Below are 22,689 nucleotides of genomic sequence, written 5' to 3'. Positions count from 1 at the left end.
TCTGGCACTTTCAAGAAATTGAAACATTTTTTTTTTCAAACGTTTTTGTTCATTTTTCTTTTATTCCTCTTACCAATACAGAAAATCACGCGCGACATTTTACCAACCAGAATGGCTTCACACATCCAACAAATTTTGTCTGACTTCGGGCATAGTTCACAATTTATCTTCACCTGTCACAAATTGTCTCAGCCACTTCGAGCTCTCATTTGTTCCGTCTTGATCTTTCGAGAACGGTTCGACCAATAACATGCTTGTTGCGACCCATTCTCAAAAGATCAAGACATGGATTATAAAAAAAAAAAATCACCAAAAATACATTTTGTAGAATATGAAGATTATAATTTGGTGTTAGGGTAAGAGAAAAAGAGAAGTTTAACAAAAAAAAAAATAAAATAAATAAAATTGATGGTCTAGGTGCAAGAAAATGCAGCAAAAGAAGTGAAGGCCTATGAGGTTTAGGGTTTATGAGCGTGTGAATAATAGAGCATGAATAGTAATAAGTGAATAGAAGGGGAATGCAAAAATAACACCCTAAGTTCGGCACGTTTCAGCGTCCGGCGTACTCGAATGTTTTTAACCTCACCTCGTTTTACGTCCCAGAAGACCACCCGATTTTTTGTGTGCAGGCTCGCCTCGTTTTGCGTGCCAATGTTTCCTCGTTTTGTGTGAGCTGAGTATGCTTCCGCCTCGTTTTACATGTGAGGAGATCATCTTGTTTTACGTGTCAGAATACTATCCTGATTTTGTGTTCAGCTAGCCTCGGTTTGCGCGAGGTATCCGGCCTCGTTTTTCATGAGTGGAGCTCGACTTGTTTTCTGAGCACCCGGGAGTTCACCTCTTCCTGCTTGCGCAAAGCCCACCTCATCTTGTGTGCGTGGATTCGCCTCACTCTGTATGTGAGGATTATGTATCGTTTCGCTTGCTAGAAGCCAGCCCCTTCCATGTGGCTTGCATTGTTTTAGTGCGCACAAAGCCATCCTCGTTTTCTGTGTGCAAGGCTGGGCTCAATTTGTGCGATGTATGACGCCTCATTTTTTGTGCGTGGAGCTTGCCTCGTTTTCTGTGCTAGAAGGTTTTATGTGAGTTACATGCATCCACTACTGGAAGGAATTGCCTCACTACGCCCCGTTTTCTATGAGTTGAGCCCGCCTTATTTTGCGTGTCATGGTTCGTCTCGTTCTTTGTGAGCTGAGTCTAGCTCATTTTGCATGCTCGAGCCCGCCTAACATCTATGTTTTTGACAGAAATGGAATTTTTTATTTTTGCAAAATACTCTTCCTAAGCATTAAGTTAAACTTTTTAAGGAATTTGGAAGCAGTTTTATGATTTATTAAGCAACAAATGTATATTTAGTAGAATATTTAAGTCGAAAACTAAAAAAATAAGTGAAAAGTATAGTAGTGAGGCCCAAAACACTATCAAATGAGTTTCTACACTCAAGAATCTCATGGAAAGCCTCATCTTAATTTTCAAAACTTGACAGTGAGGCGAAGATAAAAATAAATCGATTGAGTGGAGAAGTTCATAATTCATTACACTTATGGATGTGACTATAATATGAAGGTAATATGTTCGAAAAGCTCTTACATACTTTTATGTGCAGTATCTGTGGAGAAGAATGATGAAACTTTTATATCTGACAGTTTGATTTACTGCCCAATACGTGTCTTTAGTTTTCAAGAAACGAGAACTTTCAGCTCTTTAATGTCTTGTTTTGATTTTCTGATATCAAGGTGAACTAACAGCTGGTTAGTTCACTTGATGGTTTACTGCTTATTCAGTTTCCAAGGTGATCTAAAGAAATTTGCCCCTGCTTATTCAATCATTTCACTTGATGATCCAATACAAAAATGATAACACATGCTTTCTCCTTACTACGCTTTGAATTATATAGTGATTGATTCGAAATTGGGCTTCGAAAGTAAATATTCAACATAAATAAATAAAAATAATTATGTTTAATTCGGTTTGATTTGGTCAAAAATAAATATTCAGCATAAATAAATAAATAAAAGTAATTATGTTTAGTTCAGTTCGGTTTTTTCGATTTCGATTCAGTGTTTGGATCTTTTTTTTTCATTTTTCGATTTTTTCACCCTAGCCCCTACCTGTAATACCCTTGCTAAATAAAAAAAAAAAGTTTTAACGAAACACTTTTGGTACTGTTCACTTTTAACGAAAAATCACATTTTTACCTTTTCTTAATACTATTCACTATACTTTTATTTGTCATTTTTCACTAAAACTAAAATTTTTTTTAAGACTTTTTGTTAGTTTTCTGAAGTAAAAAGTGCGGGGAGAATCATGCAAACAAAGACATCCCGTCACTAGTTTTCCTCTCTCGATCAACATAAGCCCAAGTCTGTGGGCCGAGCTGGACTTTGGTTTCTTGGGCTTGGCCGGGTAGTCTTTGCCCACTTTCACGTCAAACGGCAAAAGAAGTGGGAACCAAGGGCCACAAAATAATGAGACAAAGTAGACTGGTCCGAACTACTTCTCCGGGCCGAGAAAACCCAATTGGTATGTCGGGTTGGATAGCTCTCTAAACTAGGCCCAACAAATGGGTCATGTTTGTAGTATTTGTATTTGTGTCTTACCCGTTTCATGTTAAATCCGTTATCTTAACGGGGTCTTAACATGTGACCTAATAACCCAAATCGTCAAAATGTTATGTTGTTTTGTGTCGGGTTACTGATCTTGCAATGCAATGCCTAATGTCTAAATAGGTGACCCGTTAATGACACGAAACGTTATCGAGTTCCTAACAGGTGATCCGATAACGACACAAAACGTTAACGGGTTCTTGCTGGGTTATCCGATAACGACTTGACTCGTTAACAGGTTAATCCGAAACTCTTATTTTCGTGTCAGATTAACGGGTCGTATAAAAAATTGTCAGACTTACTCTTTACTTCTTTTTAATCCCCCAATCTTAAGAAGATTGAAATTGATAACTTATTTTAATCTTTCCCTTTTCTCTAAGTTGACCACAAAGTTTCAGTTTTTTTTATTCAACATATCATTAAAATATTAAATTATCCATTTCAACCTGATCCTCAATAATAAACGAGGCCAAAGAGAATCTTCAACCAGAAAATGGAGACAAGTTGGTTCATATCCAACACAAGAAAGAGATCAAATTCATTGGCTTGCTCTCTAAGTATACCTATTAATGTGGAAGGATTATATTAAATTAAAATAATGAGACTTTAATTGAATAATTCTTTTTGTAGTTGATGCTACTTTGTTTAAAATAGTACAAATGATATATATTTGTCCCCGTGCGAGAACAAAGGCAGCTAAGGCCTACTGAGAGCAGCTGTGGGCAATGAAATTTTGTGGAAAGTTAAAAATTACGATGCTTACAGAAGGGGCAGATAAAATATTTGCCATATTAGTCATTCTCCTTGAACTGATCGGTTTTTCAAATAATTATGTATAATAATAAGTGATAACTATGAGAAAAATGGCAACATGTTGACGTAATGAAATTTGAGAACAAAACAAGGTGATGAAATTATAGAAGATATTTTATTCTCATAAAAAAAAAAGATTTTCACGTATGACTAGAGGTTAAGATCGCCCCCGCTAAAATATGATCTTGCTCCGTCCCCGTCCCATGCCTATTTGATTTCATTAATTTTAGTTGTTTTGTTAGTTGGAAAATCTCATTACATTTTCGAATCCTTCCTTCCATTCATAACCGATACGAGACCAAGTCGTTTTCAATGCATTTAATTTCCTCCTATTCCGCATGCGGTTGCAGCAGTTCATATGGTGGGTTGATGTACGTCCTAATTTATTATAATTTCGTGGAAAAAAAAAAAATTAGACTTGTCAATTGTAGTAGGTGGATTGCAGATGGCGTTTATCGTATTAGTGGAAATCAATCATATTTATGCACATTGATAAGGATTTGATCCTTACAATTCTTCTCCTTCTTAACTAAGGGATTGTTTGAAAGTGTTTTTAAAATATCTGAAAGTGCTTCAGTAAAAAAGTTTTTCAGACCATTTCTTGGTAAAAATATAAGTGAATCTTAGAAAACATTCTAAGTGTTTCTGACAAGAAGCATATTAAATAACTAATGCTTCTTACATGAAACACTTCAAGTACTTTTAGAACCCAATTTTTTTTTCTTTTCCAAAAACGTTTTCAAACGAACCTTAACTATTTAACCCATTTATGTTATCGCTCTATTAAAAACAAAATTGAAGTATTTCAAGCGACAATATGTCTTGATGCAGAGCACTCTCAAGGGTCAAGTGACTGTGAATTATTCCGGTCAATATTTGAGAACTGTGGCATATCGTATGCACCTGGCTATTACTTGCTTCACAATTTCTCGGAAAAACTGTGTATGTTTCTTGTGCGACTTTCGCTTAAATTTGAATGGCATTAACTGGTACAGTTACGGAACGACGAATGAAGGCCGCCACGAGAAATTCACCCTATGTTCATACATGTCGATTATTCATATATACATATATACACGCGCGTAGTGACGGTTTCAGGATTTGAACTTTAGGAGTTCCAGTATTAAATACAAGTTTTTTTTATATAAGAACAGAGCGTGAAGCGCGCAAAAAAACAAAAATCATTTTATTCAGTCAAACCATGTTGCGCACATGTCAATAGATATCGGCATATGCAAACAATCTGATGAGTGATAAAGAGTGAATTTGTCGAGTGCTGTTATGCTTAGTAAGCTTTACATTAAACATATAATAGGCACAAAAGGAATTTGTATCAAACATTTGAAGGGTCATCAGAAGACCTTCACATGTATATTTTCCAGACTTTAGGTGGTCATGAGATCACCTTTCCCTATTTCCATCCGCCCCTGCACATGTGCGCACACCTATGTATGTATGTATGTATGTATGTATGTATGTATATGTGCAAGTTTGTCTTTGTGATTTCTGATCAACCTGAACAAACATGTATATGACAGTACGTACGTATGTATGTATAGTAAAGAAGAAAACATGTACGTACGCTTTGACAGGCACTGAGAGTTTTCAAATTTCTTCATCTTCATCTTCATCTTCTCTTACATAAAAAGACAACTGATCAACGTAAGCATCAAGGAAAGAACCTCAAATGCAGTTTCCATGCATTATACAGGTCAATTTCCATATGGTCACTGCAGAAAGTTGTGGAATAAAAGGAATTTAGGTGGTTGGTGGTGTGGAAAATAGATTTTGTATTGTTATGTTATAATATGTACAACAACAACAACCAACCTTATTACACAAAGTGGGATTGGCTGTATTCATCCTAGAACGCCACTACAATTCCATTTTGTCCCATGTCTTCCCTTAACTCCAAGTACTCCGTATCTTTTCTTAAAGTATCTTTCAAAGTCTTCCTAAATCTTCCTCTACTCCTTTTTGTCCTGAGTCTCCGTCTCGTAACCCTATCTTCTAACTGCAGCATATGTAGGTCTTCAGTTCACGTGTCCAAACCATCTTAATTGATTTTCTCTCCTTAATCCTATCTTATTTTATAATACATATTCACACACACATAATTGTGTGGGTGTGAAAGAGTACGTACAAATATTGGATGATGTTGAAATGTGGTGTGAACCAATGGATCTCACATGTGATTGCTTATGAGAACTGCAGACTGCTGCAGACTCTCCTGCTCTGGTCACCTCCTTTGCCATATAAATATATGTCAAAATTTTAGATAGACTAGGTTTCTGGTAGACGCATATTTCACTATAAGTTTGACTGGAGCAATCAGTAATCCAAATCCAAAATGTACAAGTTTCCTACAACTTTGACATCAATGTCCGCTGCCATGACATTGCAGCCTGTCATGAGAATTCAGGCCTGCAGGTGCACTGCTCTTTGAGCTTTTATCTGTCACTCACTTTTCTGCATTCACAAATACTTGTGCTCCATTGTAACCTTTCTTTTGTTTGTCATTTTTTTTTGTTATTACGCAGTTTCAAGATCGAAAAGGAGCGATTTGGTATGAACTTTACGATTTCTACACTACGCGATTATCTATTCCACACACACCTTGTATCATACCATGATTGTTCAATCTTTACATCTATCACAACTGTCAGACCGAAGTTTCAGAAACTGATCACGAATATGAACTGCTGTAAAATCAGGTTGTCGTACGAATGTACCTCGCAATGCAAACATGGAGAAGCTGCGGAATGGCTATTTGTTTCCTGAGGTGGTTTCATGTTATTTCATTCAGTCTTGTTAATTTTGGCAATTGGATTAGTTTCTAAATACACTAGTTTAGTGGTTAAAATTCTTTCGACACGGTTGATATTTTCTTAGAAATATAAAAACAAAAAATTAGACAAATATATGAAAAAAGAGTGAAGTCTAAATTTCATAAGATATCGGATACACTCTTAAATTTCAGCTAAAATCGACATATTCGGTATATATATTCAACATATCGGTTAAGTATTGACAAATTATCATATGAGAATCCTTACAATTTCATTCTAAATGTCCACGTTTTTTAGCAAATTTCTATCATTTTTATCAAAGACAACCAGATATCGGTATCAATATATTTTTCGATATTTTCATAAATTTGCGTATCGTAATTCTACCAATACCGATATTTTAAACACTGCATCGGTCAGAATTTCATGCTAACAATATATACATACATGTATACGTATGTATAAATTTAGATTTCAAGGCTGGAGCTTGAACACATTGAGAAGTACCCGAATGCAAAGTTGATAAGCCTCGGAATCGGCGACACAACGGAACCAGTACCCCAAATCATCACGTCGACCATGGCTAATGTTAGTAATTTCCACTGAATCATACAGATTACAGAAGAAGAGGAGCAATAAGAAAAGAAGAGAAAAGATTTGGGTGGATTTTATTTTCAATGTCTTAATATTTTAGGGGTTTTTGGTGTTTTTGCAGTATGCAAATGCCCTTTCCACTGCTGATGGCTATACAGGGTATGGACCTGAGCAAGGCCACAAGGTACTATACTAATACCCTTAACTGCTTGCTTGCATTCACCATTTTTTCTTTTGCTTTCCGGCCCGGGCTCCGACCGTTGTTCTCTTGTCAGATTGTGAATCTCAAATATTGGTTACGTTAGTTTTTACTAGAGTCAAATATAAGTCTAGCGAGAAAACGTTGCTCCTTTTTGTCTCACTCTATACATATATGTTTGCGCACGCGCTTGCTAATTACCTAAATTGTGTAGGCATTGCGGAAGGCAATTGTAAAAGCCTTCTATAAGGATCTGCAGATAAAAGACACAGAAGTTTTCGTATCCGATGGAGCGCAGTGTGACATTACTCGGCTTCAGGTACTTGATTACCATCTAAGTTCGGTGGATGAAAGCTCGTTATCATATTCCGTTCAACGCTAGAAGCAAAGGGCATTGCAGTAATACAAATTTATGAATTGTTTGTGTGTTACAGTTGCTGCTGGGTTCCAAAGTGACCATAGCCGTGCAGGATCCATCCTTTCCGGTAAGTTGTTATGTTAATCTTGTTCACAATCAACGAATGCGTAGTTGAATTATTCCGAAGGAGGAATGAACGAATGGTACCTGATCCGATACATGGCACTGGCAGGCTTACATCGACTCAAGTGTGATAATAGGTCAGGCTGGAGATCTTGAAGGCGATGGCGGGAGGTATGGGAGCATCGAGTACATGAACTGTGGACCCGAAAATAACTTCTTTCCCGACTTGGCAACCACTCCAAGAGCAGATGTTATCTTCTTCTGCTCTCCAAACAACCCCACTGGTCATGCAGCAACCAGGAAGCAATTGGAGCTTCTTGTCAACTTTGCCAGGGACAATGGATCCATTATCATCTTCGACTCTGCTTATTCGTCTTATGTACAAGACGATCACTGCCCTCGTTCCATTTTTGAAATCCCTGGTTCTAGACAGGTCGCAATCGAAATATCATCATTCTCCAAGTTTGCTGGCTTCACCGGTGTCCGTCTAGGCTGGACAGTTGTGCCTGACGAGCTCTTATACTCAAATGGATTTCCTGTTATACATGACTTTAATCGCATTGTCTGCACTTGCTTCAATGGGGCGTCCAATGTTGCTCAAGCTGGTGGACTCGCCTGTCTTTCCTCGCAGGGCTTCAAGGTAAACCTTTATATATATAAAATAAATAAATAACTTCCAAACAAGGTACATGTCTGCAAATTCACATTTTGCGGTTTCAGGCTGTGAATTCTCTGGTTGACTACTACATGGAGAATGCAAATATACTGGGTGAAGCACTGGCTTCTGTTGGTTTACAAGTATACGGCGGTGCAAATGCTCCCTACATTTGGGTGCACTTTCCAGGCTCAATTTCTTGGGATGTATGCAAAGACATTCTTGAGGAAACACACATAATTACAGTGCCGGGATCTGGATTTGGTCCGTCAGGTGAAGGGTTCCTGAGACTTAGTGCTTTTGGCCACAGAGAGTGTATCCTAGAGGCCGCAGCTAGGCTTAAAACCCTATTTCTATAGGAATTAGGAACACCCTATTTCTCACTTCATCTATTCACAATCAGTATGCATGGCACCACTGGGATGGCTAGGCCCGCTAGAAGTTCTACGTTACAACTTAGAGGCTTCATTTTATGAGAGGGAATAATTACTAAACCAATAATGATTCGTGGCACAGGCAACAAGTTGGATGAGAATGTGATTTATCATATTTTCTATCTAATGTTAAAGTTATATATGTCGTTGAGAGTGTGTGTGGGTTTTTCTAAATATTAAGTTGCTTGGCTACAGTTACCCTTGAATTAAACAGTCTTGTCACAGAAGTAGAGCAATCAATCTCAAAGGAACGAGGCACATGGTTAAGCAAAACTTTGACAAAAATATTCATTACCTACTTTCGTACAAAAGAAACCGACCGATATGAACAACTAAAACCACATATATTGTTTCTCTAAGAAAATGTTACGAAGATTTGCTGACATATTTATGTCACTCACCATTTTAATTACTGGCCACATCGCTTCAACTCACGATAAATGCCAGGGGATGAAGGTCTGCACCTCAAAATAAAGTAATTCTTAAATAACTTTACAATCTATGTCAGTAGAAATGCATCAACAATCCGATGCACCGCTATCAAGATAAAGAAAATGCTAAAAAAGTGTTTTTAATGCAGCCTAGAGATAATTGAACTAACTGCAGATCTGGGGAAATTAAGTCAAAACAAAATTCATCAAACGGGAAAGAAAATAGCTTGAGACAGCAGGTCTTATATACACTATATCCTGAACCTTTATAATTTTGAACATAATGGTCAAATATAGAATGATTACATCCAGTAAGGAGCTATCACAATGCACTGATACTAGTTTCAAACTTCGACGGAAAAAAAGAGTAAGATAGCTTACAGCGATTACATCAACCGAAACATTTTTCAAGTCTTGAGCCATATTCAAAATCTTAAGGGAATCCAAAACATCAAACATCAAGGACTAGACAACTAACCAGTTCAGCAGCCCGTGCACTCCTTGTGGCAATTACTTTCCAGAGATCTTGTTCTGATTCTGCTGGTCGTTCAACATCTTCGTGGGGGTCATTGTGTGATGAGGATGAAGCTGCTGAGCTTGACACAAAATGGTCCTGGACTGAAGCCTGCAGAACAGCAATTTTGTGATTTGCATCCTTTGTGATTACATGAAGCTTCCCCAGCAATCCAGCAAGCAAATAGGGAGACTCTGATTCAGTGAAGTCACGAATTGGAACATCTTCTGCAACAACCTTCCAGGCATCAGCTTGGTAATCGTATACCTTGATCTTTGCACTGTCAAGAGAACTAGAAGGATCCAGTGCATACAATTCGCCATCAACTGTGACACTCATTTTTGTCCCTGCCTGCCTCGCAGGCCAACCCTCGCCCATACCAATTGGCATTTCAACCCATGAATTTGCCTCTGGATCATAAACCTCTCCTCCAACATCAACAAAAAATGGCCAGCAGTACAAACTCTGGGGAACGAACAACCTTCCCCTGTATGAAGTCATTCCGGTAGCAATAGGCTTCAGCAGATCAGCCAAAAATGCAGTTGGTAACACCTGAGCTTTCATAAAAGGCATGCTTGGTATTTGAGACCACACACCTGTTTTTGGATCCAATACTTCAGCTGATTGAAGAGGGGTCAATCCACCATGACCCCTTGTAACACCTCCAACAACATAAAGCTTATCGTTTAAGATGCCGGTCTTACAATAAGCTCTACCAATTGACATTGGACTTGATTCACTCCAAGTATTTTTAACTGGATTGTACCGCCATGTGCATCTCAGGGCCGAAGCCTTGGAAAATCCCCCTAGCACATAGAGGCAGCCATCAATAGCCCCAATAGAGCAACCACAAAAAGGCATTCGATCTAGTGAATCTTTCCTCCCAAGCCAACCCATGACGGCATCCGCAATTCTGATACTGGAGCCTGCCATATTCCACAATCTCTGGCCAGTTAAACCTTTCCTAGATTCATCTTCCAGAGTAACATTAGGCATAGGTGGCAACCTTTGCCACCTTCCGGCCATAGGATCAAGTGCATACCATATGAGCTTATCATTTTGGACCTTTGTTAACATGTAGAGCCATTCCTCCGTTGTTCCTAGCTCTTTTCTCAAAGAGAAGAGTTCAGCACTTGTAACGGTGGCTTTCCAGGTCCTCGAAACAGACTTTAGCTTCATATAGTGGATCCTAGGAATTCTAGCAAGAATTTGAATAGATATCTCGTCAGGAAGGCAGGGAATCAATCTTGGGTTTTCGTCGTAAAAGCCTTGGGACAACCTCGGCCTCTTGCAAGATGCACTACGTAAATCTTGAGACGGTTCACCGACCCTAGTCTTGGAATGGTTCAAGCTCAATCTAGCCCCCATTAGAGTACCTTCCTTCAACCTCTTCAATTACAGTTTTACCAATCCTATATACCTACAACTACAAGCACACCGAACAAACAAATAAAAAAACTTTGGCACGAGAAATTGAGAATCAATATCGAATGCAAATAATCATAAGTAACAAAATGCAATGCAGATAAATGAAAAATTGACCTTAAAACACTAAATTGCCACCTTGAATTCAAGACACCAAATCATCGAAAGTGCCGATTTCCGGCATACAGGTCAGCTTAATCTATGTAAGATATATTTCCGTTGACAATATCAATGGTTGTTAAGATTTTTCAGGCCGAAAATTGGTTCACAAGATCTAATTTTCAGGCCGAAATTCGCAAACAAATTCACAAATTCCCAATCCTTTTTGTTTGCCTCAATTTTTCTCGGCCACCAACTAAAGTAAAAAATTTGATGCAATTGGAATCAAAATTCAATCGTTTCACTTCACACAATCAACAAAATTGGAAGAAAAATTAAATAAATAAATCAAATAAATAAAAAGGAGAAAGGGAATCGAGAGCAGTGGATCACCTCGGAAATGGAATCTGGGTGCTTCCCTCCAACCCCAAGCTTAATAGTGAGGTGAAGCAAAAGTCATTGGAAACCCTCAGTTTCTTCTCCCGCGTCTGTTTTGCTTTGTTTGTCACTTTGTTTGCGTGCGCCGCGAAACGTATCTGATTCCCTGCAACGCGGTCCAGGTCTTAGGAGCTTATGTCCCCACCTTTGCTCTAGGACTAAGACGATCTCAAATTGAGAAGGGGTTAAAGGGTCATATTTAGCCTTATAGCGTTGTAATCAATTATTTTTTTAATAAACAATATCAAACTATATTTTATACCATCTTCAAATGAGGGGGTCAAAGGGCTATAGGCCAAAACATAACCTGTTTGACAAAAATACTCATCTCCAAGCGAAGGGGGCTATTTTTTAGCCTCTTCAATAATTTATTATTTTAATCGAATTAAATTATCATATTAAAATAAGATTTTTGAACATATTTTGAGTGTCACTTGCCACTAAATGAATAAGCATCCAGATTTTTATCTTTATATAATGAAAAGGATGTGCAAAATTGGTATAGAATTGAAATAAAATGAAGTAAGATAGTATGGAATGGTAAAAAGGATGTGAGAAATCGTGTAGAAATGACTTAGGTATTTATAGAAAAAATTCATCTAAAAAAAAATTCCAACACTAACTTGACGTAAGGTAGCATGTGTTTGGGCTAAGGGAATCAGATTAGCTGGCTGATTATGGCCAGCCCGCTAGCCTGGTGGAAGGGGGTATAGCCGGATGGGGCCCACAAGACATTTGGCCTAGCTCTCAGTTGAAGATGGTTTTCATGTCAAAACTGGCTATTTTTTTGCCTATAGCCCTTTGGCCGGGTCAGTTGGAGAAGGCCTAACCGAAAGGGGGTCAAAGGACCATGTTTAGCCCTATGACCCAGCAAGAAACTATGAACAGTGTCAGACCATATTTATATACCATCTCCAACCGAGAGGGTCATAGGCCAAAACATAGCCCGTTTACAAAAAATCCATCTCCAATTGAAGGGGCTATTTAGCCCTCTCAATAATTTATTATATTAATTGAATTAATATGATTAATTGAATTAAATTACTATATTAAAATAAAGTTTTCGGACATATTAAAATGAAGTAAGATAGTATGGTGGTGAAAAGGATGTGAGAAATGGTGTAGAAATGACTTAGGTATTTATAGGAAAAAAAATATTATAATTCTTTTTTATTTATTTTAAATTTCGTCAAAAAAAAAAAAAAAAATCAAATTCCAACGATAACCTGATGTCAACTAGCCGTTGCTAGCTGGCGTCATGTTGACGCCAGGTTACTGTTGGAATGGGTTTGGGTTGCTGCAATCGGGCTGGCTTCTTTTGGCTAGCCCGCTGGCTTGGTGGATGAATTATGGCCTGATGGGGTTCACAAGCCATTTGGCCTAGCCCTCGGTTAGAGACAGTTTTTTTGTCAAAACAGGCTATATTTTGGCCTATGACTCTTTGGCCGGGTCGGCTAGAGATGGCCTTAGGTTACGAAATAATCTGCTTACATTTCTTTAGGATAATTTTAACCCAAGTACAAACTAAAATTTCGTTTTGTTGGTACTCTAAAAATGTTATTGTGTACTCATCTTGATATAAAAAAGAATTTTCTTGTGTTTTTATAAATTTGAAGTGTTAATGACATCTTCCTCTCGAAAACTCTATAAAGTAGTTTAATAAGGGTGTAGAAATCACTTACAACTTAAGTGATTAAGGGAAAATGTTGACAAACTTTTAGGTTAAGCATAATCTACACATAGCATGAAGTTTCTCGTTTTTAAGACTTTGTGTTGAAACGTTATCATGTCATGTTGACGTGCGTCAATGTACCATAAGGATTCAATGTATGTTTAGTTTAGATCATGTTGGCATGAGCCAATGCACATTAAAAATTCAATATATATTGGCGCGATTCAATTTATCATAGCGATTCACGTCCTTTTATCCAGTCCGTCACTCAATTTGAACGCTTGGAAAGGGTTCAAGCTGAGCATATTAGTTGTAGTGCGCTCGACTCGAGTCCAAATTCATCTGATTCCCCGCAACACAATCCACATCTTAACTTATGTCTCCATCTCATTCGTTGTTACTTAGGTTAGGAATTAATCTGCTTGCTTCCCCAATTGTAACTAAACCCTATACATTCACTCTTAATCTCCTTACATTTCTTTTAGTTAATTTTAACCCAAGTACAAACTAAAATTTGACTATTGAATGGGGGACAACTAGTGACGAATTAGAGTTATTCATCTTTTCCAGGATCGGAGGAGGCTAGTTGAGAATTGTACCATATTCGTGTCACGATCAAGTAGATTCACAACTTACAAGTATTGAACCTAGAATATTCTGTTATTTTCTTTAGGGTTGGTACTCTAAAAAGGTTATCGTGCACTCATCTCTATTCAATTTCTTTTTCTTGAGTTTTTATAAATTTGAAGTGCTAATGTCATCCTCCACTAAAAAAACTCTATAAAGTAGTCTAATGAGCATGTAACAAATCCTTGCAACTTAAGTGATTAAGGGAAAATATTAATCTACTTTTGGGTACATGATCCACACACGTAACGTAGAGTTGACACTTGAGTAAGCCTATCTTTACAACTTTGTGTCGGGAAATGTTCACGCTGAGCGTTCCACTACTTTGAAAACCTCAAGGTGCGGGCGCTCGGTACTGGCGCTTATTGGGTTGGTGTTGAGGGCCTCATAGCTAGGCCCTGTATTCTTGTAGTTGTTTGTGGACTTCTTCAAGAGGTCCTTATACGCTAGTAGGTAACAGTTGCATTGTTTAATGAGGCTGAAGAGGTTTTGTGTTCACGCCGACTATCTCCCAACCACCATTTCCATCACCACCACCACCACCGCCAACCCCGTTCCCCTCTTTTACATGTCATCGTTGCCATCACTCCCACCAACATTAATTGCTTCCTCCCAGACTTTTGTAACAAAAAAAATCCTACCACCAGGCACCACTGCCCCGAACCACCGCCATGGCAACCACCATCCTAACTACAAGCGCATCTGTGCTAAAATTTATATTACAAAAAGATTGCAACCAACCACTACTGCAGATTTTAATGTACATGACGCATAAGATGCATCATCCTCTTTCCTTCACGACGCCAAGCGTCATGAAATTCGTTAATTTTTTCCATTTTAGATTTTGATACTGGACACGTTTTTAATGTTACTCTCTCATAAAATTATTCTCAGATTACACTACCATACATATTTTCTTATAAAAATGTTAAATTCTAATTGTCGTCTTCATTTTACAAAACGGTTTTTTGAAAATCTTTTTGTAATACAATTACAGACATGTCCTTATAGAAATCTTAAATTTCTTTATCCAAATTGAAGGTAAGTATTTTGACTGCTCCGGTAACACATGTATAATTAATTTGCAAACTAAGTCGTCACTGGGGTCGAGATTATGCTTTCAATAGAACTTTGTTTTAAAATTCAAAAATTAATATTTACTAGGGTCGAGATTATGCTTATTGATGGGATTTTTACCACCTATAAAAGTAGGGATAAAAACAAATGAAATACTTGCAAGAATACAAGGATGTTTTAGTACAGATGCTCATGCAAGGTCGTTCTCCTCAAGGACTATTTGGATAGTTTATGCAAAAATAATTCCTAATTAAATACTTAAAATTCAAAGTTGAGAAAGAGATTTTAGACTTGAGTAATATTAAAAACGAATTTTAATTACAAACAAATATGATAAAAGAAAAGAGTTTTAAATACCAATTTATAAAAGCACTAGGGTTCCACTGTCACCTAGCAATCTTATGTATTTTTACCAATTACTTATGATCTACACGTGCCACCTTGAAGGTTAGGTTTTCCTAATTTATATTCTACTCGGAACCTCCAACATAGAATTTATATCTAACATGCAACCCGTCCGGACATTCGGATCAAATCTAAACATGAGAGACTCATTATGCTTTATGAAAACCCTCTGAAAAACTATGCAACCCTTAAGACGTGGTGTTCATCTTAAGTGAAATTACAATTATTAATCACAAGAAGCCAGCGTCAATTTCAAGGAACCTTCTGACCAAAATTGCATCAAATTACCTTTCTAAAGATCCTAATGGTGATTAGGCATTAAGACAATTAGATAGTTTTAATTACGGTGATTAATAATTCAAAGTATGCATGCAATCAATCATAAGCAATTAAATAAAAATTACATATTCATGCTAAGGCTCAAGGCTTCGTCCTAGCAAAAGGAATTAGTTATGCATATTCATAATTGAAATCATAGAAAATATTATTAAGAATAAAAGGAATGAAAACACCTTAAAGTAGAAAATCTCCAAGAACCCTAGCAATTACTCTTTGTCTCCGAAGTTGCATAAAAGGAAGCGTAGAAGAGACTAAGAACGGCAAAGCAATATATTTGCTAAGCCATTGCACAAACCCTAAAAACCAGGTCCTTTATTCCAACTAGGAAACTAAATAATAATAAAATATCTTAGAAAATAAAGTCCTAATTAAACTAGGAGAATCTACACAGACATTGTCCAACCACGTTTTAGCCTTAAATCCCCTCCAAATCCAGCCCATAATAGCTTGTTTTGAAGATCAAGATGTTTTGAACACATCTCCAAAAGGCCACGAACCTATCCAAGGTCATCTTGGGCTCCAAAAACGCAAGTCAAGCCCAAAACGTCATTATTCCAGCACTGTGCATTGCTCCTTTATTTTATTGCCAGAAAATTATCGCTTGGTAGAAAAATCTGATATTTTGATACAATCAAGCTAACTGACTCACGAACGTCCTTCAACTAGAATTACTTCAAAATTTGTCCATTTGGCCATGTTTTGCTTCAGAGGAAGTTGAAAGTCCTATATTGAAAATACAATTCAAAGTATTAAAATTCTTCCAAATTAATTACAAAAACATACTAAGAATAGGGTAAAATATATAATATGAAATTGACTCATCACTTATGCTTTCAGTAGTTACTATTTTTTTGAACAAACGATATTATCTACACTAAAGAAGAGAGGTGGGCTTAGCCTCACAATGGGCTAGCAATAATTTTGTTCAAATTCGTCTTTACACGAGAATCAAACCTAAGACCTCTCACTTACAAATGAAGAGGAATATCACTAGATCGTAATATTAAATGGCAGTAGTCACTTGTTAACCATTAGAACTTTGTTCAAAAATACAAAAATAAATATTTAAAACGGTTAACAATCCCTAAATACAGTACGCCAGAGCACCATAGAATGTTTGTACTAGGGTTGGCTGTAACTAGCTTACCTTTCCATTCCATATATAGTCATCAATCTAGCCCCATTCTGGTTTTGCTGCGGGTAGCATTTAGTGAGGATGTGGTACGTTTACACAGCAAGGATACGTGATATGTGGGTATTGGATGGATGCAGGAAATAGCCAACTAGCTCTGTAGAGATATAACAAATTTTTTTAAGTATTTTAGAGTATATACTACGTCGGATGCTATAAACGTTAAATTTTAATTTTTACATTTTTAAACAAAAAATTAATAGTTAGAGTATTCAGAAAACTGATACTATGGAGCACTTAAAAAAATCCCGAAATATATATACAACTTAAGATAAACAGTGAATTGTGAAGTACATTAAACAGAGAAAATGACAGGGTGGTGAAGTCATTCAAAACACAGTGCCTGGTAGGCTACATTTAGTACTAGAAACAAAATTACACCGTCTGGCAGAGGCAGTTGCAGACTTGCAGTGCAATGCCTGCCAAAATCTGTTAGCTAAGTCATAAAGACAGCATGTTACAGTACTAGTGTTACGTAAGTTTTTCCCTTTCCTCCGCGCATCTCTCATCTATATTATTCACTGCTACCTTTTACAGAACTTAGTTATCATACACACAAACGCACTCCCTCTCTCTCTCTCTCTGTTAGTTTGCGTTACTAATTAGCAACCAATTATATATCATGAACATGAAAAGCAGCAGCAGTACTAAGGAGAGGATGAAGAAGAAGATGATGATGAAGGGGTTCATGTGTCAGTCTCAAGCAGCAACTGCGGTGTGCATGTCTGATGCTCGCTCAGTTATCGTGCCACCGCCGACAAGACCAGCTGCAGCTACCAGTGTCCGCCACAATCACAGTGCTGGCCATGTGAATTACATGATGATGAGAAGATCAACTAGTACTAATAATGGTGGCGGCGGTGGTCACTACTACGACTCCAGGCTCCTCGATACTACTCCTCCAGCTCATGGCCATGAGACGTCCCACTACCACAGTCGCAGACGAAGCGCTGGTAGTACCAGCAGTATTCTTAACCACCAAGATCAGCGGCCAATGTCAAAGTCGACCCGGAAACTACCATCATCTGATCCAGATTTACTACCACCGTCGTCATCCGCCGACAATGTCTTCCAGGTAAAATGACATATTTATTTGCAAACCATCAGCAACTTTTAATATTTTTCCAACTGTAGAGTCTTAGACAGTCTAGTCTTACGCAAAAATTCTCAAACACCTTTATCCCAGATTTCAATCAATCAGTTGAAATAGATTAGGCCCACAGACAGATCCAGTACTGAATTGAAAGCAAGCAACCATAGACTGCAAGGCCAGGCCCTCCACAAGAACTTTATTTTCATTCTTTTGTTTTTTGGGTAACAATGACTATATGATCTGTAGATAGTATAATATAGAGTTGAGTACTGATAACTACTCAACTTTAAAAGGTAATTCTAAAGGATCCAGATCCTCTCTGGATCTAAGGATCCGGGATCAATTGATCCGGCCTGTTGAAACTTAATCCAACGGTTACAAACATGGGGTTCCACTAAAAGTTATAATAATTGTAGCCGTTTGATCAAATTTCAACGGGCTGGATTAATTGATCCTTAGGCTCCGGATCCATAGATCCGGAGAGGATCTGGATCCAATTTTAAATTAGTCATACATTTTCAAAACATTTTGAATAATTACCTAACGTATGACAACTTAAACATCGATTAGGTCTACAACATTAATTGATGACCTGAACAAGTATTGAAGCGAGTTTCACTGTCACGTCATCTATAGAACTCTAGATCCCTAAACCGACCCCTATTAACAAGACAAGTTTAGTGTTTGTCTTTGCTAATAGGGGTCCATGTTGCAGATTTAAAACTCTAAAAACGACGTGTTATTGAAAATAAGTTTATATTTGTCCGCGTCATCACTTAACATTAAGGACATTATATATTAATGGTATTTACATCATCACTTAATATAGATGACCTAACGAATGGTTCCAATGATTATATAATCAAAGCAATTTGTAAAATAATACACTTACACCAATCCTACGCGGTGAAATGCAAGTTATGAAGTAATTATGTCAGCGTCATTAGTAAGTTGTTGTGAGTCTTGTGACCCGTTTCTCACAAATCTTGACCTGTATTGTCAACCATAATTACTTTCCTTTCTGCCCAAAAAAAGAAAAGAAAACAAAAGGTAAATCGATAGTCAAACAAGTTTATAAGAAAGCAATTAAGGGATAATGTAGTTTAAGGTGTTGGTTACATATATATGCAGGTGGTTGTTATGAGAGTTTCTATTCATTGCCATGGATGTGCTGGTAAATTGAAGAAACATCTCTCTAAAATGGAAGGTACGTTTTAATATTTTATCGATCTTAAATGAATATCACATTAATAATATGTAGACTTTTTTTTCTTAGGGTCACCATCAAAATTTACCATTTGCTTGACGAAATTTTGCCCAACGAATCGGGCCAAGTTGGTCAACGCCCTCTGCTTAACGAAATAATGTCGTTGAGCAAACTTTGTTTACTCGAAGAAATTATAATTTCGTCAGGCAAATGCCTAAGTGACGTGTTTTGTGCGACAAACATTGCCTGACGAAATGTTGTAAGGCAAAATTATAGGCAACCAGACCTTATTTTTTTTAATTTTTTTTTGTAGTGGTCCTCCTTAATTCTATTGTGTTTAATTTTCTTTTAGAAGGTTTGGTTCACTTTATATGTCCTTCAAAGGGAGGGACCAATCTTAGTTACGAGTTATTTCAATTGGAATAGGATCCCATACGGATTCTATTTGTGTGGATCCAATGGATTAATCAATCGTGTCCATTCATCGTACATTGTGAGGTTAGAAATCATTTTAAATTTTTTATTTAAAATTAAATATAAACAGTACCTAATGAAAATTGATCGCACAATGTACGATGAACGGTTGATCCTCCAGATCCCCACAAAGAGGATCCGGAGAGGATCCTCGACCATTTCAGTTGACACCCTTTAAAATTTATCATGTTTTTTCAAAACTTTTGTAAATTCGATAAATTACACTAAAATCTCCTAAAGTTGGTTTACTAAGCGTACTTTTCACTAAACAATTTTTGTTTCTTTTTTGTTTATCCTTGCAATTTATTATTTAACATTTTCAAGAAAGGTAATGTTAGAGAGACTAAATTTATAGATAAAATTTTGGAAATTAAATGATATAGAAGTTGATGATTGATACTTTTGGGATTCTGTATATATGCCAGGGGTTACATCATTCAGTATAGACCTAGAGACAAAGATGGTAACTGTTAGGGGACACGTTTCACCAGTTGGAGTAGTGGAGAGCATTTCAAAAGTGAAGAAGGCAGAGTTATTAACCGGTTGAATCCCATTCAAAGGTTACCCCAGACAGAAGGAAAATGGGTCAATTTTAATATATGTCATCAGCTTCTGTTTAAGGGTAACTACTCCAAGAGGTAGGTCTTCCAAAAATAAAAAGACATAAATGTGGGTGCACATTTTATCATGTGAGCTATGGCCCTGTTGATATTGACATGTTATTTTTTTCTTTTTCATTTTTTCCTTTTATTTTCCTGGTCACGAATTGAAAGTGATGGTGATGTACAATGGTTTGACAATCGAAGCACAATTTGTACTGTTTCTTCATTTTATCTTTGTTCTGGAAAACGAAAATTCATGAGTGGTACTGCTCACAATATAAATTATGTGAAAAGTGTTATAAAAGGGTTAAAGTTTGAGAGATAACATTTTAAGTGGTAGGTGCAAGGTAGATGTAAAATGCCACACAAAAACTATAGCACAGACAGATAATAAAAGGCAGAGGAATATATGATGTTATTGATATTTCTCTCTTGTATTTCTTCTTCATCTCATTTCTGTTACATGCGGAGTGCTCTATTTATAGAGCAATTCGAACTGATGCAGTTAATGCATCTTGAAAATTAAAATGTACATCTGACACTTTCATTCAGCATGGGCATTGAAAACTTTGCCCATGCAGATGACTAGCTTTGTGGGCATTCATTGCCAACAGAAGTTTGAGACTTTTCAACACTCCCCCTTGGATGCCCACATATCAACATGAGTTGCCTCGTTAAAACCTTGCTTGGAAAAACCCAGTGGGAAAAAAAAAACCATAGCGAAGGAAAAAGAGTACAACTTTTCCTGGATTGTTGATATAGTGTCAAGTATGCTTATGTTGCCTCGTTAAAACCTTGATAGGAAAAACCCAGTGGGAAAAATCCTAATCGAAGGAAAAAGAGTACAACAAGCATGTATCATGGATACTCCCCCTGATATGTTTCTCCCCCTGATTCCGCATTTTCCAAATTTAGCTGTTTGGTAAGTCGACGTAATCCGATGCCTTGCACTAACTTCTGAAATGTGCACTTTGGTAGAGATTTGGTGAACAAGTCTGCCAGATTTTCATTTGAACGGATTTGTCTGACTTCAATAACTTTAGCCTTCTGAAGCTCATGAGCACTGAAAAACTTTGGAGATATGTGTTTAGTCTTATCGCCCTTGATGAATCCTTCCTTCATTTGGGCAACACAGGCTGCATTATCTTCATGGATGACAGTTGGATTGTCTGTCTTCGAAGTTAGACCACATGAATTCCGGATATGATGGATCATTGATCTTAACCAAGAACATTCACGACTTGCTTCATGTAAAGCAAGTATTTCTGAATGATTTGAAGATGTAGCAACTAATGTTTGCTTGGTTGAGCGCCATGAGATTGCTGTATCTCCATTCTTAAACACATATCCAGTTTGTGAGCGGGCTTTATGCGGATCAGAGAGGAAGCCAGCATCTGCATATCCAACAAGGACCTGGTCATCTGTGGAGTTCTTTGAGTAGAAGAGACCCATGTCTGTTGTCCCACGAAGGTATCGCAATACATCTTTGATACCTTTCCAATGGCGAATTGTTGGAGCAGAGCTATACCTTGCTAACAAATTAACTGAAAAAACTATATCTGGTCTAGTACATTGTGCTAAATACAACAAAGCACCTACTGCACTCAAATATGGTACTTCTGGACCAAGGACCAGCTCATCATCTTCTTTTGGACGAAATGGATCTTTCTTAATGTCCAAAGAACGAACGACCATTGGCGTGCTTAGTGGATAAGCCTTGTCCATACCAAATCGCTTCAAGATTTTTTCAATGTAAGCTGATTGGTGAACCAAAATTCCACTAGCACAATGCTCGATCTGCAGGCCGAGACAATATTTTGTTTTTCCAAGGTCTTTCATTTCAAATTCGCTTTTCAGATATTCAGCAGTTTTATTGAGCTCTTCAGGAGTCCCAACTAGATTCATATCATCAACATATACTGCCACTATAGCGAATCCAGAATTGGATTTCTTAATGAACACACAAGGGCAAATAACATTGTTGATATACCCTTCTTTGATCAAATATTCACTGAGACGATTATACCACATTCGTCCAGATTGCTTTAGACCATACAATGATCGCCTTAATTTGATCGAGAGCATACCTCGTGGTTTATTACTTGTTTCAGGCAACTTAAGTCCTTCTGGGACTTTCATATAGATGTCAGTATCTAATTCTCCATATAGATACGCAGTGATGACATCCATAATTTGCATGTCAAGTCTTTCTGAAACCACTAAACTTATTAAGTAACGGAACGTAATTGCGTCCATTACAGGAGAGTATGTCTCCTCATAATCAATTCCAGGTCTTTAAGAAAAACCTTGTGCAACGAGTCGTGCTTTGTATCTTGCGATCTCGTTTTTCTCATTGCGTTTCCTTGTGAATACCCATTTGTAACCCACGGGGTTTACACTAGGCGGGGTTTGGACTACTGGTCCAAAAACATTCCGCTTTTCCAAGGAATTTAATTCTGCCTGGATTGCATCTTTCCACTTAGGCCAATCCTGTCTCTGTTTGCATTCATCAACAGAGCGGGG

The 22,689-nt window shown here is 37.3% G+C and overlaps 3 protein-coding genes across 6 annotated transcripts; 2 read left to right on the top strand and 1 right to left on the bottom strand.

The window, feature by feature from the left end:
• Positions 1 to 5,611: 5,611 nt before the first annotated feature.
• On the top strand, positions 5,612 to 8,722 carry LOC103968032 (aminotransferase ALD1, chloroplastic). The gene is made up of 9 exons (XM_009381364.3): positions 5,612 to 5,849; positions 5,960 to 5,985; positions 6,134 to 6,201; positions 6,680 to 6,796; positions 6,924 to 6,986; positions 7,216 to 7,320; positions 7,436 to 7,486; positions 7,592 to 8,122; positions 8,203 to 8,722. The coding sequence occupies exons 1-9, from the start codon at positions 5,770 to 5,772 to the stop codon at positions 8,494 to 8,496; spliced, it is 1,335 nt and encodes a 444-aa protein (XP_009379639.3). The 5' UTR covers positions 5,612 to 5,769; the 3' UTR covers positions 8,497 to 8,722.
• On the bottom strand, positions 8,002 to 11,618 carry LOC103968042 (F-box/kelch-repeat protein At1g22040). 3 transcript variants are annotated; one of them, XM_048581583.1, is made up of 4 exons: positions 11,434 to 11,618; positions 9,481 to 10,942; positions 8,973 to 9,029; positions 8,002 to 8,128 (listed from the first exon to the last, which is right to left on the bottom strand). In XM_048581583.1, the coding sequence occupies exons 2-3, from the start codon at positions 10,882 to 10,884 to the stop codon at positions 9,003 to 9,005; spliced, it is 1,431 nt and encodes a 476-aa protein (XP_048437540.1). In that variant the 5' UTR covers positions 10,885 to 10,942; positions 11,434 to 11,618; the 3' UTR covers positions 8,002 to 8,128; positions 8,973 to 9,002. The 3 variants fall into 3 exon arrangements, with proteins under 3 accessions (XP_048437540.1, XP_048437541.1, XP_009379649.2); XM_048581584.1 differs by lacking the exon at positions 8,002 to 8,128 and having other exon boundaries at positions 8,814 to 9,029; XM_009381374.3 differs by lacking the exons at positions 8,002 to 8,128; positions 8,973 to 9,029 and having other exon boundaries at positions 9,245 to 10,942; positions 11,434 to 11,617.
• Positions 11,619 to 17,129: 5,511 nt separating this feature from the next.
• On the top strand, positions 17,130 to 20,392 carry LOC103967999 (protein SODIUM POTASSIUM ROOT DEFECTIVE 2). Of its 2 annotated transcripts, XM_048581787.1 has the most exons (4): positions 17,130 to 17,265; positions 17,430 to 17,865; positions 19,015 to 19,090; positions 19,990 to 20,392. In XM_048581787.1, exons 2-4 carry the CDS (start codon positions 17,449 to 17,451, stop codon positions 20,109 to 20,111), a joined length of 615 nt encoding a protein of 204 aa, XP_048437744.1. In that variant the 5' UTR covers positions 17,130 to 17,265; positions 17,430 to 17,448; the 3' UTR covers positions 20,112 to 20,392. The 2 variants fall into 2 exon arrangements, with proteins under 2 accessions (XP_048437744.1, XP_009379608.1); XM_009381333.3 differs by lacking the exon at positions 17,130 to 17,265 and having other exon boundaries at positions 17,278 to 17,865.
• The last annotated feature ends 2,297 nt before the right edge of the window (positions 20,393 to 22,689 follow it).

Source organism: the organism of the source record quoted next, unplaced genomic scaffold (assembly GCF_019419815.1).
Source record: "Pyrus x bretschneideri cultivar Hongxiangsu unplaced genomic scaffold, Pyrus_bretschneideri_v1 Contig17, whole genome shotgun sequence".
Lineage (NCBI taxonomy): Eukaryota > Viridiplantae > Streptophyta > Magnoliopsida > Rosales > Rosaceae > Pyrus > Pyrus x bretschneideri.
This window is presented reverse-complemented; position numbering and strand designations above follow the sequence as displayed.

Excerpts from the sequence above, each read along its gene's own strand:
- LOC103967999 (XM_009381333.3), top strand. The coding sequence starts at position 17,413 with ATGAACATGAAAAGCAGCAGCAGTACTAAGGAGAGGATGAAGAAGAAG. Across the intron at positions 17,866-19,014 it reads CCGCCGACAATGTCTTCCAG|GTGGTTGTTATGAGAGTTTC; the intron begins GTAAAATGACAT and ends ATATATATGCAG. Across the intron at positions 19,091-19,989 it reads ACATCTCTCTAAAATGGAAG|GGGTTACATCATTCAGTATA; the intron begins GTACGTTTTAAT and ends TATATATGCCAG.
- LOC103968032 (XM_009381364.3), top strand. The coding sequence starts at position 5,770 with ATGTACAAGTTTCCTACAACTTTGACATCAATGTCCGCTGCCATGACA. Across the intron at positions 6,797-6,923 it reads TCACGTCGACCATGGCTAAT|TATGCAAATGCCCTTTCCAC; the intron begins GTTAGTAATTTC and ends GTGTTTTTGCAG. Across the intron at positions 7,487-7,591 it reads TGCAGGATCCATCCTTTCCG|GCTTACATCGACTCAAGTGT; the intron begins GTAAGTTGTTAT and ends TGGCACTGGCAG.
- LOC103968042 (XM_048581583.1), bottom strand. The coding sequence starts at position 10,884 with ATGGGGGCTAGATTGAGCTTGAACCATTCCAAGACTAGGGTCGGTGAA. Across the intron at positions 9,030-9,480 it reads GTGCACGGGCTGCTGAACTG|ACCTTCATCCCCTGGCATTT; the intron begins GTTAGTTGTCTA and ends TTTGAGGTGCAG.